Consider the following 14,188-nt stretch of genomic DNA (forward strand, 5'->3'; position numbering starts at 1 on the left):
TGTTCCGCGGGGATCTTTGCTCATAACTAGACAGTAATTTCATGTTCCTGTAGATTAAGGGGTAAATTACACCGGCGCTGTCCCTAGGTGCCAAGCTGGAAAGTAATTGCCACATAACCTCCGCTCCAGACTGGAGGAGAAAAACCATCATTCATCCCCCTTTGCAATTACCTGGCACTTACCCTGGAATTAAATGCTCGCTGCTGACCCCAAAAACCAAAAGCGGGGCTGGCACCCAGGCGCAGGGACCGGGGGGCCCAGACCCCGGGGCAGGGACGAGGCCTCGGGGTGTTTGCCCACGGTGGAAGATGCGAAGGAAACCTCAGAGGTCCCACCTCCGCCGGGGGGAAAGCTGGGGTAGATAACTAGGACGCCGGTGATAACGCTTCTCGGATGCGGAGAGCCGGCAGCTTACCCTTTCCAGGGTGAACGTGCGCACGGCGTACTCCGCCAGCGCCTCCGACTTCACCAGGGTGATCTTGATGTCCCCGTACATCTCGGAGTCATCCGGCCAATATTTGGAGCATTTCACCTGCAGCAAGCAAGCAGACAGGCCGGGATCTCAGGAGCACGGAGGGGGTTTCTCGCGGAGCCGGGAGGGAGAGGGACCGCACGGAGCCTTACCCGTCCCACCTCCACCAGCTTGGTTATCATCACGATGCTGGAGCAGTGCTCCTGCCACACCATGCGCCAGAAATCGTACACCATCTCCTGCTTGGGACCTGCAGGGCAGGGAGGGAAGGAGACCAGGGATGGACACAGGGCAAAGCCGGGAGCCAAGCTTCCCCGCCGCCCAGCTACTCGGGGGAACATGCAGCCCCCTGCCCCAAAGAGCTTTTGTCCGAAATGCCGCTGAGGTTCCCCTTCTCCCTCCCTGGTGCTGACAGGAGGCAGGAGGTGACTCACCTTGGGTGGCTATGAAGTGGTTGGACCTGTGGTAACCCTGCAAGGCAAAGACAGACGTCAGTCCCCAGGGAAGGACGCCGTGGTGTCAGGATCCAGCCCCACGGCGGTTTGCCACGGGAAATGCTTCCCAGTGACCCAAACGGCAGTGACCACACAGGTCCACCACGGTCTGCAGCCAGGCTCTGGCCACCAGCACCAGCTCCACCAGCTGGAGCTCATCGTTCCCCAGGATGGAGCAGGTTTAGACGTGATTTCCAGCTGATCCCCGCTCAAACCAGTCCCTGCCCAGCCTGAGCCCTCCAAAAACAGCACAAAGACGGCAAAACCTTTGCGGACACCGGAGCTACGTGCGGCCAGAGGGCCGAATCCTCCGAACTGCGGGGAACCATCCTTAGGTACCTGGCGCGCCCCATCCAAGGACGGGTCACATCCCACCGAAGGCTGGTGCAACCCACGACCCTCATCCCTTTTCCTAGAGAAAATCCCCAGGAATGCAACACCTGCTGAGAAACGGCCCCGCTCCCCTGGTTCATCCCAGCCGCTTGCTGCCAACGTTACTAACGCTTAACGGGGACACGTGAGCCCGAATACCAGAGCACATCTTGACCAGGCCGATAACAGGCCAGGAGAGGCTCCAGCTGCTGTCGCCCACCACGGGCCGTTTCAGCGGCGTTCATTTTCATGCACGGGGCTTTCTTCCCCGCGGGGAAAGAGCGGTCCCAAGCACGCTTTGACTGGGCTGGTTTGGGAGATCGGTAAGGAAATTAAGCATGCGAAAATGCAGAGTCCTTTCGACAGCACAAGATCACTCGCCGGGCGCGCAAATCCAGTCCCACTGCTCCACAGAAACAGTGGCGATGCCGAGCCAAAGGGATGGCAGGCGCTGGTGCCCCTCTGTACCGGCCAGCGGCCTCGGCCTCAACCATCTCCTGCAGGTGGAGGTGATGGAGGCTCCTCTACGCCCTGCGAGTCCTTCTACACAGTTCGAAGTGATTTGCTCTGGTTAAATTCGACTCTTTTTCCAAGCGACCGAAGCTGACTCAAGGAAGACCCCCATTCCCCATCGCCCCAGGGACTCCACGCTTTGCAAAAGCTCCGCCACGGAGAGCAAAAATCCCCCCTTCCCTGGGCTGTATCCACCTTCTCCATAAATTTTATCTGGATGCTATTTTACACCTTGCTGCCTGGTGCGAAGGCCCAGCGCCTGGGAGGAGAATGGGAGCAGAGAGAGAGGAGAGGAGAGGTGAACCGGCTACTTACTTCGCGGTTAATCCGGATCTTAACGATCCCAATCGGACACAGGTTCGAAAGAAAAAGATCAGAGACAGAGACATTAGTGAGGCACAGTTCAAGAGACAGGTTAGAGCACCGTCGCCGGCCGGAGCGGGCCACAGGGCAGAAAGGAGACGTGGGGACGGGGACAACCCGCCGCGGTGGCAATGGGTCCCCTCTGCCAGGCGATTTTCCATGCAAGAGGGAATAGCAGGATTTGCTGCTTCTCGCCGAAGATCGGAGGGAGCCTCCTCTTCCTCACCGTGCTGGATGCCAGCCTCCCTCGCTCTTAGCGTCCCTTGGGAGCGAGGCCACCACCGTGGTCCCCGGCGCGGCGTGCCACTGGGAGCCGTCCACTGCAGGAGATCCCAGGCTAAGCCCGCCCCAGATTTGCCCACGCCACCGGGATCGGGGAGCCCAGAGAGGACGGAGACCCCTCGGGCCATGGGAACAGGAAAAGACAATGGAAAAGAGGGGACAACAAAGCGAATGAGAAAAGAGAGCGACAGAGAGGAGCCCGGGAGAGAAGGAGGGAGACGGAGGAGGTCTAGGGGACAGTGACACGGAATAAGCAGAAATTGCTGACGGACATAAGCCAGACGGGCTCTTCAAGGCAGCGGGCGAGGAGTCTGCTGGGGACGCGCGGTTCAGTCCCCGTCCAGCCTGTCCTGGGCTGTCTCAGTTACCCTCATGCTGCTGATTTTTCAGGGACAGGCCCCATTCCCTTGGGAATTGCTCCTCTCAACCTGGACCTCACGCCAGCGCCCACAGCCTCAGGAGGTCTGAGTGCCCCCCAGCAGGCACCATCCCGACTTACGTCAATGTAGTTGGCATTGATATAATCCGAATTGGGATCTCCCAGCAGCGGATGGAGCTTGACTCGGTGGCGGTCATCTGCAAAGCAAGCCCGAGGAGGTGCCGTAAGAGCATGGAGGGCTGCACATGGCGACGGTGCATCACACCCCAAGTTCAGGCTCCGGTCTCTGCACCCATGTGTCACCAAAAACACCGTCAGAGCCCCTTGCTCCCCAACTATGGCTTTTAAGCCAGGCTGGCAATTCAAATGTGTGGGATTTGCAGTGGGATCCCCAGCCCACAGGGGCTCGCAGTGGTGGAATGGAGAGCAGAGACGGGAGGTCCTACACGGGGTCAGCCACGCACTGGCTCCGGCTGCCCCAGGGAGCACCAGCCTAGGAGAGGAACGGATGCCCCAGCTGCAACAGCAAGGTCCCTGGTTGCCTACATCCAAAGCAGGTCACCTGCTCCCTGGTTTGGATGTAGGAAGTTGAGTTTCTGCCACCCTGGAGAGGTTTGTAGGGTCCTTAAAACTCACTTATCCCCTCTGCCTCATCCACCACTGCCTGGACTTTCACACCAGAAGCTCTGTGGGGCCAGGCTGCACTTTCTCTTAAGTATATATAGCAAAACAAAGTCCAGGTTATCTAGGGCCTTTCAGCACTGCCCAAAGTATAACAGCAATGTCATTGCCACTTTTTAAACCACCCCAAGACGTGCTGTCTTCAAGACTTATCCAGCCCCAGGAGCCGGCGTTGGCTGCACTCTAGCCCTCACACTTGTTTTGGTGGCCGATGCCCAACAGGAGCTCTCAGGCCTGGATGCCCTGTGCTGAACAAGGAGGTCTCTGCTGCCCTTGACCAACCAAACCCAAACACAGTTAATTCTTGCCATAGATCTGGCAGTTACCAAAAAACTCCAGCCCTTTAGAAGGTTTTTCAGGTTTTCAGGGTTTTCTAAGCCTTTGCTGAAGGCACTCACATGTTGACACGTGATCCTGTCTCCCTTTAGTCTTGTCTTTCTTCTTCGAAGCATCCCAGCCTTCAAAGAAGCTCTGAAAAGAAGAGAAGCCTGTCGTGGCCTGAGGGCAGGGCTACGGGGGTCTCCCTGGCCCCATTCCCCACCACTTCCCGGGGACAAAAGCAGCTGCCCCAGCGGTTCCCCCCTCCACCTCGCAGTTGGGTCCTGCCTGCCCCAAAGCCCCAGCCATGGCTCCGGAGCACCATCTGTCAGCTACACGCTTCTGTTGCATCCACGAAATGCCCCATTTTCCAGCAAATTATATGCTGCTTGTTTTTTTCCAGGTTCCTTTTTTACCTCCTGAGCCCCTTCTCTCCCCAGCACAGAATAGGTTTGTGTGTAATAACAGAAACATTCACAGATTGGCGTAAGAGGAGGAAAGTGGAAGGAAATTACATGTTTTCTCCCCTCCCATAATATCTGAGTGCTTTCAAATGACTAGTTCCAAGAACATACAGCAGCTTTTCAAGGAGCACTAATGATTATAGCCAGCCCTGGTTTGTCCAATACATAAAAGGGGGAAAAAAGCTCCTGCACTTGAAACAACTAAGCATTAAACAGTAATTTCACTGGGAAATTTCAATCGCCAGACCTGTGGGACACCAAGGCATCAGGAAATCAACCCTGCTGGGTGCGTTGCAGCAGAGCCTTGCAAAACACCTCGCTCTGTTACAGGTGCTCCAGCCCGTTAGGGTGGGATGGGCATGATGCACCCAGTAACTCTTGGAGGTGACTTCTCTTCCCCTGGAAGAGATGGGATCACCCTCTCTTGCATCCCCTCCCCAGGGTTTCCCCAGTCTTGGATGCTGCCAGATTGCAGAAGAAGAGAGTCCTATTATCACAGGACAAGCACGCTGGAGAGAGGGAGGACTTGGCAGGGATCTGACGTTGTTGTGCAGACGCCCAGCAGGACCTGAGAAAGGGAGAAGCATCTCCAGCCACTGCGGAGAAGCCTGGATGATTTGCTGCAGGTAGGAGAGGGCTGGAGCATCCTCTACACACACATGCCACCTTGCCAAGTCACGGGAGACTTGTCCCTCCTACCTTTCGCCCCCTACCCAAGACGCTGGCATCCAACGCTCTCACCTCGTACTCCTGCTTGAAGCCGTAGCCCTCTGCCGTCTTCATCTGGTTGATATGCTGGAGGAGATCGGCCACCCGCACGGCGGGATGGAGCTGCCCGGTGTGATACGGAGACCCTTTGCGGCCACACTGTCGGCGGGGGGAGCCGCCGAGCAGACTGCTGGACTCGTTGACCACGCTGCTCCGCTGGTCGCCTGCAGAAGGGATGGGAGAAACGAGGCCGTCGAGAGAGCGAAGGGTTGTACCGTGTCCCTGCTCGGCTCTGCACGCACGCGGAGGAGTCTCCAGAGGGGACTCGGAAACGCCCCGGGGCAGAAGCTGGTGCTGATCCCACCAGGTTTGCAAGCAGGCCAGACCCAGCGTGCTCTTTGCAAGGCCTGGGGCATTGCCTCTGCAGCTATTCCTGCAATATAAACCTAGAAAGGCCCATTACAGCCTTTTAGGATAATACCAGTCTTTCCTGCCCATCTCCCGCCTCGATCACAGCAGACCTCTTAGAAAGACGGGGGGAAAGATTTTAAAGAGGTTTACATGCTTATTTCCCATCGATTCAAGCACTTAACTCACATCCAGCCCAATAAGAGCCAGGCACACAAATATCTTTCGCTTCAAGCCTTGACTTCAAAGATTGCATTGCTGACAAATCCAGGCCTAACGGTTAATTTTCCTTACTGCTAGATACCAGTGCCTTATTTCTAGCCCTGACACAAATGGACTTTGCGGCTGTTTAATGGGGTAATTCATGCAGAATTTACCTGGTTTATGCCTCTGCGATATAATCAACAGCAGAGTTGGAGGCAGAGTGGGACCTCACCTGCATTTGTCCTGGCAGGGTCCCACACGGCTGCTGCCTGGCCAACACACGGTATCCTTAAATCCGGGTTTGTACAAAACCTGGTGCTTTCTGCGGCTGCCAAGAGATCCAGCTGATGCTGTTCTCCCTTGGCGCCAATCTCTGGCCGTTTGCACACTGCTGACGAGCAGCTTTGCTCTAAGGGCGAATTCTGGGTGCTGTTGCCCTTGGAAAACCACCCTTGCCGGCTCGTTTGCAAAGCTTCGCTGCCGGGCTCCAAGGGCAAGGAGCAGCCCCTCGCCGCGGGCCTCTATCCCGAGGCTCCTGCGCAGCATCAGTGGACGCAGCGGGGCAGGCACAGAGGCGGATCCTGCGGCAGGCATCGTGGCCTCCAGGTACGCGATCCTCCAACCTCCATGACCGCAAAGGGGTCACCAAACCGACGGGACAAGGAGGGAGGGAAGGGGGACGGCCTCTCCACCGCGTGATACGACTCGGAGGTACGCTGGATGCTGAGCATAATAAAAAATTAATTGCAAGCGTTTGCAATGTGACAACAGCTCCTTGCAGGCAGAGATCTTTACAGCCACCCAGGGAGCATCTTCTCACGTCATCCCGGTTTCAGCGAGGGGGATTATTGACTTTGGTTACATCTAAGGAACCCGAGGCTCGGTAGGGGAGCATCCGCAGCGGGTTAAGGACGGCAGCGCGGCAGGAGCCGGCAGCCGGGCTCCCACCCTGGGCAGCGGCCAGGACAAGCGGCTTCGCCCCCGTCGCAAGGAGGCTGCAGGTCCGAGCCGCCCGCTGCGAGACGGGGGAGAAAACCTCCGTGCAAACCAGCCTGGCGAAGAGCACTTCGGGAAGCCACGACAGGATAGTAACTAAAAAATAATACACCTATACAGCCGGATAAAAAAAGGGGGAAAAGTTTGCCCTCTGGGCTTCTATTATGCATGAAACAATGCTGGGAATCATATTAATCCAGCAGTCGGTACGGAAGAGCTGCGTGTAAGCAGCATCTTGAAGCTACTGTAACAGATGTTATTAGCATATGGTTGAAACTGGGGCATTGAACGAGTTCTTTTACAACTAAATCAGCGCAGAGACGCATACTCCAGTGGGTGTTAAATCATCAGTCTCCCTCTAATACGCACACCGTGTCTCCTTAACCCTTCAAACCCCAGGGCTCTTTGGAACAACAGAAAGCCCGTCACACTATATAGCATAAGCGCCTATTGGCATCCGTTGCCTGAAAGCTATTATAAAGCTTTCGACCGCAACGTAAGCTAAATTGCCGGAGCTGGGGCTCGCCCAAACTTTCGGAGGCTGCAGCCAGCGTTTGAGTCAGCGTCTGAGTTTGAATACTGCAAACGGCCCCGCTCTTTGCTCAGCTCCCTGCTTCGAGAGTGAGGTCAAGATGCACAGACAGTTTATCCGGCTTTAGCCGCCCACAAGTATTTTTCCTTCGGCAAAGCGTGGATTATAATCGATGTTACTACGGATGCAGGTTGGACTGAGGCCCTTGACGTATACGTTTTCATATACCTGCGCACCTACTCAGCCCCGCAGCATGGAAAAGCAACGTCACACACCGCAAGTGGAAAAAGGGGAAAAGGATCTATGGTTGAGCCTTGGAAAAATCAGCATTTCGGCAGTTTCTGGGACACTTGGGGGGGGATAAGGGTTGGATCCACAAGCCAGGGGAGACACAAATCCCAGCAGCGCACGTCCGGGTTGCAACACTCAAGGAAAGCCTTGCAGCGATACGATGCATGGAGCAACCTCTTAATTAATTAAAGCGAAACCGTGTCCGGGCTGGATGGGAGCAGCCGGGGACGGGGACGCCCCATTTCCCGGTCCTTACCCCTGTTGCTGTAGTTGTGCGCATCCATGAAGGAGAGCCCGAGCCTCTCGTCCTCCTGCAGCGTGCTCTGGTCCGTGAAGCTCCTGTCGATGGCGCTCATCATGTGCGTCTTCTCGTGGCGGTAGTTAATCGTCGCCTTGGTCATGTTGACGGGCTTTCTGCGGAGGGGGGGGTTGCAAGGGGCAGAGGGGGGAGGAAGGAACGCACGTAAGCACGGCTGAACCGATGCTGCTTTTAGATCCCCCCCCCAGACCAATTACCAGCTCGGTTTATGTCAGGCACCGGGTTTGATGTCCGCTGAGGTTTCCCCTGCTCGGAGGCTCAGGCACCAAATTAGCTAGGAGGCGCTTACGCCGCTGCAGATTTGGGCTAAAGCGCCCGGCGACTTGCTAGTGAAGCCCCGAGCCTTTCCCCGCTCGCCTGCCGCGGCGCGGCCGGGCCAAGGGACCGAGGCTGCGAGCCCCGCGGCTCTCCCGGGCCCCCGCACGGCTCTCGCGGTGCCCCGAGCCGGCGCCAGCCCGCTGCAATCCCACCTATCCGTCCCCTTCCTTCGCCTCGCCTCTGCACGGGGGGGAAACGATGCTCCCGAGGGCACGACGGAGCCGGGACACCCCCCCCCTCCGTGTTACACCTTCCCCTCCTGCCCGGGCTTCACCGCAGCGCGGACCCCTTCGCCGCGGGCACGGCGCCCCGAGCCATCCGGCTGCAACGCTCAAAACGTGCAGGGAAGGTCCAATCCAGCCCGAGGGCTGCGCCCCGGCCTCCAGGGATGGATCGGACCCGCCGGGCCAGATTTGCACGTGTGCTCAGCACCCTCGATTGAGGCTTTTTCCCAGCGTGGCTGCATTTTAAGCACCCAACTAAGGAGCCGGGGCAAGGCCGGGAGCTCCTGCCGGGATGTCAGGGCTGCGAAGGAAGCCGAGTCCCTCCGCGGGGCCGGAAGAGCCTCGCGCCCAAAACTCAAGGCGCCGGGGAAGAAACCGCAGCGAGCGTTTCCGAGAGCCGACGCGGGGCTCCCGGGAAACCAGGGCGGAGATGAAACCGGAGGAAGGAAGAGCTGCGGATTGAAGGTCCTTGCGCTTCCAAAGCATCCGGGCCCCGCTGGGGACGGGATGCTGCGAGGTGCTGCCCAAATCGGCAATTCGAGCCTCCTGCTCGGCTGCCCCAGCGGGAGCGGAGCTCTTGCGGGAACCCGACCCCTCTTGCTGACAGCGCTGTCGGGCTCTAACTAGTTCAGAAGCATCATTTTCCCGAGCCGAAGAGGCCCTTAAACCGCACTCGACAGAGAAAAAGACTCGGAGCAGAGCGCGGCAGAGCAAGGAGGGGGAGCGAGGGAGGAAAAGAGAAGGAGAACGACAACTACTTACGGGTAATAGGAATAAGAATAGTAGTTCCTCCTGGCAAGCGTGCAAACAAAGAACAGCAGAAATTGCATAAGCAGCTTTTCTCCGGAATAACAACAACAGGGAGGGTTACGGGGGAGATGGGAGGTTGTGCAGGGAAGCAGGTCGAGGCCGGGGGGGGGAGCCGGAGAGGAGCAGGCGGGAAGCAGAGTGCCGGGTGGGAAAGGCCCCTGCGTGCTCGCAGCCGTCAAAACGGCGAGGCCAAAGCCGATCGCCGGCTCTTCCTCCTGTCTCCGGCCCCGGAGAGCCCGCGGGAAGCAGGCGGCAGGTTGCGCACGCGCGCCCTGATTTTTACGGGTTATCCGCAGAGAGTCCCGAGCTCTGGCGGGGGAGTCTCGGCCCTCCTCCGTGATCCGAAAATGAAACGCGCCGAAAGGAGACCTGGCTCCGGGGATAAATCGGGGGATCCCGGCGCACGCCCAAGCAGTGGCTCTCGCAGCACCGCAGCGCTCTGCCAGCTGCGCCGGCATCGCCGAGGGCCAGGGCCGGACAGATTTTGCAATTTGAAAGCCCAAACAGCAAATGCATCCAAAATTCGTAGCGGCTTAGCAGATCCCCAGGCAGCCCGAGCATCTCCCCGGGAGCCGGTCACCAGCTGCAGCCACCACGTCCCCGCACCCAGCTTGGCCGTCACCGTTTATTACAGGCTACTGTATTCCAGGGGAACATTTGGATCCCAGCATATCGGCGTTTTTCCAACAGCAAAACGCCCCGTAGGAGATTGATGAGCTAGTCCCAGCTTCCCCCCAGCCCTGAAACAGGGGTGCTCAGCACCGGAGCTGATTCGCGACCCAGGCCCGGCCTTCGGCAGGTTCGTTCGGGGATGCCGAAGCCGAGCAAGCTCCCGCTGCAGGGACCGGGCTTGGGAAAGGCAGCGCCCCGCGTCCTGCCCATCCGGAGCGGACCGCAGGCAGCGGGGTTATCGGAGGCAGCCGCTGAGCCGCGAGCTCGTCCTTAGCGCCGTGCGGCAGCAGAGCTCTGACGGGGCGCGAGCGCCTTGCTTTGCAAGCGGGCGTAAATCAGCGCGACTCCTTTCGGGCGAGCAAAGCCACGAAGCCAGCGGGGATTTGCAGATTTACACGAGCTGCGGTTCTGCCCCGCTGTTTTTCTCCCCCCTTCGGCTCGTCCCTCCCAAGCCCTGGACAGGGAAAGCGTTTAATTGCTGCCTTTTCGTCCCCGTCACGCCAGACCTGCTTTGAATGACCCCCCTCTCCGGCTCAGCGCCGCCTGGGGCCCCGCGCGGCGAACGGACGCCTTTCGGAGCGCTGCAGCAGCGAGCGGCAGCCGCTTTCCGATGGCCCCCGGTGCTGAGCGTCCCGGGAAGCCCTCGCCATCCTCCCCCGCGGGGGGCTCTCAGCCCACTTCGCTCGCCGAATAAAAGCACTCGGCGAACGGCTGCCCGTGTGGATAACACTGCTTGCACCCCCCCCATGCTTCTTCCCAAAGCCAAACCTTCCCTTAGGGAAGCGCGCTGCGATTTCGGAGCATCCAGCCAAAGCACCGAGCCCTGCAGCCACCTGCTCCCTGGGAGCCGGCAGGGCTGGGAAAGGCCCCCGGCCCCGCACGAGCACCCTCCTCCCCGCGTACCAGGGGGCCGAAAGCCAGGGTCCGTCCAGGTATTTCGGTGATCCCCGCTTCTCCGGTATTTCCCCCCCAGTAAGAGCCACGGGTGCATCCAGGCGCTGGTGTAACGGGGAGCAGGATCCAACCCGGCTGGCTGGAAACTCTCATTCCGCCCCATGCTTGGAGGTGCTGGGAGCTGCCCCTCGGCAGCGGGGGGGCTCCAGGAGCGACGGCAAGAAGGAGCATCGCTCTCCTCTCATCCCCCCTTCTCCGCGAACGCTTCCTTGACGCGGTTTCCCCGCTTGGAGCCAAACGAGCCCTCGCGGGCGGCAGCGCGGACCCCACCGGGGGAGCCACAACCTCGGCGCCGGCCGCCCCTCGCTGCCGCTGCTCTGCACCTCCGCGGAGACGGGAGCAACAACGAAGAGGAGAAAAATCCCACCTGGAGTCAAGGGAATCGGAAAACAGGCTGCTCCGGTGTCTCCTCGATGGCTGCCAGCTGGGGATAGCAGGGAGGAAGAGGAGGAGGAGGAGGAGAGGGTTGTCCGACTGCCGGGCAGAGCGCGACGGAGCCGGGCCGCGACGCCGGCCGCTGCTCTGACCGCCCCGTCGAGGCAGGTTTGGGCAAGGCCACGCTGGGGTTTATCTCATCGCTTCCGCCGAGACCCACCGCGCCAGAGGCGATATCTCGGCGGCGTCGACTTTTAGAGCCGGGGCAGGAGAGGGGCACGAGGCTGCAGCCTCCGAGGGCCCCCGGCGCCGCTCAGCTGCAGACGGGGAGCCGGCGGGGAGAGAGGCGCGACGCGACCCCGGGGCCCCCTCCAAGCCCCGTCTTGCTCTTCGAGTAGCTTTTCACGGCCAGAAGCGTTTTAATCAATACAGACGCACGAAGCCGTTTTTGCCGCAGAGCGCCGTATATTCCGATTTGGCTCGGCTACGGAGAGGTAAATTCTCTTAACGACTCTCGCAGGCCTGATGCTGCTGCTCCGTAATAAAGGACAGGCAGCGAGATCCAGGCGGAGACAGGCGGAAGACGGCAGGGACAGGCAAAACGGCGAGACCAGTTTCTGCTTCAGCAAAGGTGCCAGCGAGCCGGAGTGCGCGCCGAAGACACGTTACGGGGCTGGCATCCCCGTAAAGCTTCCCGCAACTCTTTTCCTTAACGCGTTTTCCTTCAGATCGATAAACGCGGGCGCAGGCGAGCGCAGGCGCCCGTGCGATCCCGTCTTTCTCGAAGGCGAGCGCTCCTCTTCAGCCAGCTCGCCGCATCCCCACGGCGGCAGGAAGATGCGCGCGGAGCAAAGGCGACCGCGAGAAAGGCGACGGAGTCGGGAGGGCGAGGAGGGAGGAGAGGCAAGGAGATTTCCAAGCAGCTCGGATGAATACGGCTTAGCTGAGATGAGAGGGAAAGGGGGCACCTGCCCAACCACAAAGGATGGGGAGGAGACGGATGGAGCAGCAGAAAGCCGAGGAGGAGGAGGAGGAGGAGAAGGAGGAGAAGGTCGTTTCAGGCAGAAGGCTGCAAAACGCAGGGGAGGTCGACGGCGGAACAAAGCTCCATGATTGCAGGCCCTGAGGCCGGAGCAGCCTGCGGCCCCGGGGACCAGCGAGGAGCGGGTCCGACCTTGGCTCCCGCCACCCTGCATCCCGGCTTGGCACACGGCTGCATTCCCACCTCGCTGCTATGCGGAGGTCCCAGATCCAGCTCACAGACGTGCGCAAAAAGCCATCTACGTCTTATCTGGCTCTGCTCCTTCCTCCTCCCCAAATCCGCCGGAGGCGCCTCGCGGCAGGATGGGGAGGCCCCAGCTTGCCCGCAGGCCGGTCCTGGCTCACCGTGCAAGGAAAAGGAGCCACCCGGAGGCTCCTGCCACTCCGCCACCACGCGCCAACGAGCCACCTCCAAGAACCGGAGCGCATTCACCTCCGGCAGCGAAGTCGAAGCGCCGGAAACCTTCGCGCTCGGTGCGGGGGGATGCACCAGCCAGGGCTGCGGCTCGTGTCCGGCTCGGAAGTCCCGTGGGGGACACCGACACAGCCAGATCCCCCCCCTCCAGACTGCTCCAACGCCCCTCGCGCAGGGACCGCAGCGGGGTACGGCAACTCGGCTGCCCCGTCGGGCAGCGGGACTTCCCGGGAGCTGCCGTTCGCCGGCCCCGGACGGAGCGAGTTTGCCAGTTCTCAGCCAGGCTCCGGCTGCGAAGGACTGAGCAAAGGGGCGAGCGCAAGGCCGGAGGCGGCGCGTCCCGCGCAGCCGGCAGGCGCTCAGCGCCACCGGCTCCCATCGCCGAGAAGCTCCCAGGCGTCAGGCAGGACCCGCCGGCGCGAGGAGTCGCGCCCGAGCACCCGGCCCTCGCGTCTCCCGGGCTCGCCGGGGAATCGGCCGTGGTCGCTCGACGCGTCTTCGACCCATGTGGCGCCCCGAGCTCTCAGCGTCCCCCTTTCCGCCAGGAAGGCCGCAAACCGGACGCCGCCAGCCGAGCGCCACGATCCCCCCGCGCGGCGGCGAAGGGCAGAGCTCGGAGGGGAAACGCCAGCCACGGATTTCCTTACCCTTTCCGAATGACGACGATGATGGCTCCCAGGAGGATAATTAAGACGACGAGGCCTCCGGCGCAGATGCCCAGGATCAGGCCCATCTCCTCCGAGTGCTGCGACACCTCCAGGGGACGCTTGCTCTCTTTGCAGGCAGCTGCCGGGAGAAAAGTGCAGGCAGGAGGGTCAGCGCTCAGCTCCGACCTACTTGCTTTCCGATGGGATTTGGCACATGCCTCTCCCGCTCCCTGGCCAGGCGAAGGTCACTGGGGGCTCTACCCTTCTTTTCAACCCAACAGGCCCCCCGGGCTGATACACAGCTTTCCCGCGCTGGCCAGCGTCTCGCCGGTGGGGCACCAAACGCGGCGAGCGGGAAGGGCCCGTGCTCCCACGGCCGACGTATCCGGCCCACCGCTTCCCTCCCCGCTGCTGCCTCTGGACAGGCGGCTCCGCATCCGTCTCCGATACAGGCTATTAGCAGGTTATAAATCCCCTTTTGTCCCTTTTTAATATTCTACGCTATTCAGACAAGCATTTATAACCGTTTTTCATTTCCCATTGAGCCAGGACTTAAAGTCACTTTATTACTTTTTTTTCCCTCTCTCCTTCCCCGAATCCAACGGGGAGCTAAATATATTAGACAAGCGCGAGGGATTTTATTAAATACACAAGGCCACGAGGTTCGATCCCCCTGAAAGACCAAGGCAGGCGGTTATTGGGTGAAATTCCCAGAGCAGGAGGAAAGGCTGGCGATTTCCCATCTCCCCATCCCCAGCCACGCTCCGTTCCCGGCGCGGCCCCCGCGAGCAGCACGATTACCCTCCTGACGCCCCCCGGCACGGCAGAACCGCCAGGCACGTGCGGGGCTCAGAGGAGTCGTTTCGATCATCGATTTCCAAGGATGCTGCCAAGGTCAAAGAGCCCAAAATCTCCCGTGCCCTTTTTCCCTGGTAT

At 60.1% G+C, this 14,188-nt stretch overlaps 1 protein-coding gene across 1 annotated transcript in view; it reads right to left on the bottom strand.

Annotated features, from left to right (window-relative positions):
- PTPRU (protein tyrosine phosphatase receptor type U) overlaps nucleotides 1-14,188 on the bottom strand; it is an 84,847-nt gene that overhangs the window by 18,108 nt on the left and 52,551 nt on the right. The window contains exons 14-21 of the mRNA XM_067311704.1: nucleotides 13,253-13,391; nucleotides 7,734-7,891; nucleotides 5,080-5,270; nucleotides 3,955-4,027; nucleotides 2,996-3,072; nucleotides 907-943; nucleotides 625-722; nucleotides 416-532 (exon numbers count right to left, since the gene is read on the bottom strand). Of these exons, the coding sequence (XP_067167805.1) occupies nucleotides 416-532; nucleotides 625-722; nucleotides 907-943; nucleotides 2,996-3,072; nucleotides 3,955-4,027; nucleotides 5,080-5,270; nucleotides 7,734-7,891; nucleotides 13,253-13,391 (890 nt within the window). The remainder of the gene's footprint in view (nucleotides 1-415; nucleotides 533-624; nucleotides 723-906; nucleotides 944-2,995; nucleotides 3,073-3,954; nucleotides 4,028-5,079; nucleotides 5,271-7,733; nucleotides 7,892-13,252; nucleotides 13,392-14,188) is intronic.

The sequence above is a fragment of the Apteryx mantelli genome, chromosome 27 (assembly GCF_036417845.1).
Source record: "Apteryx mantelli isolate bAptMan1 chromosome 27, bAptMan1.hap1, whole genome shotgun sequence".
Lineage (NCBI taxonomy): Eukaryota > Metazoa > Chordata > Aves > Apterygiformes > Apterygidae > Apteryx > Apteryx mantelli.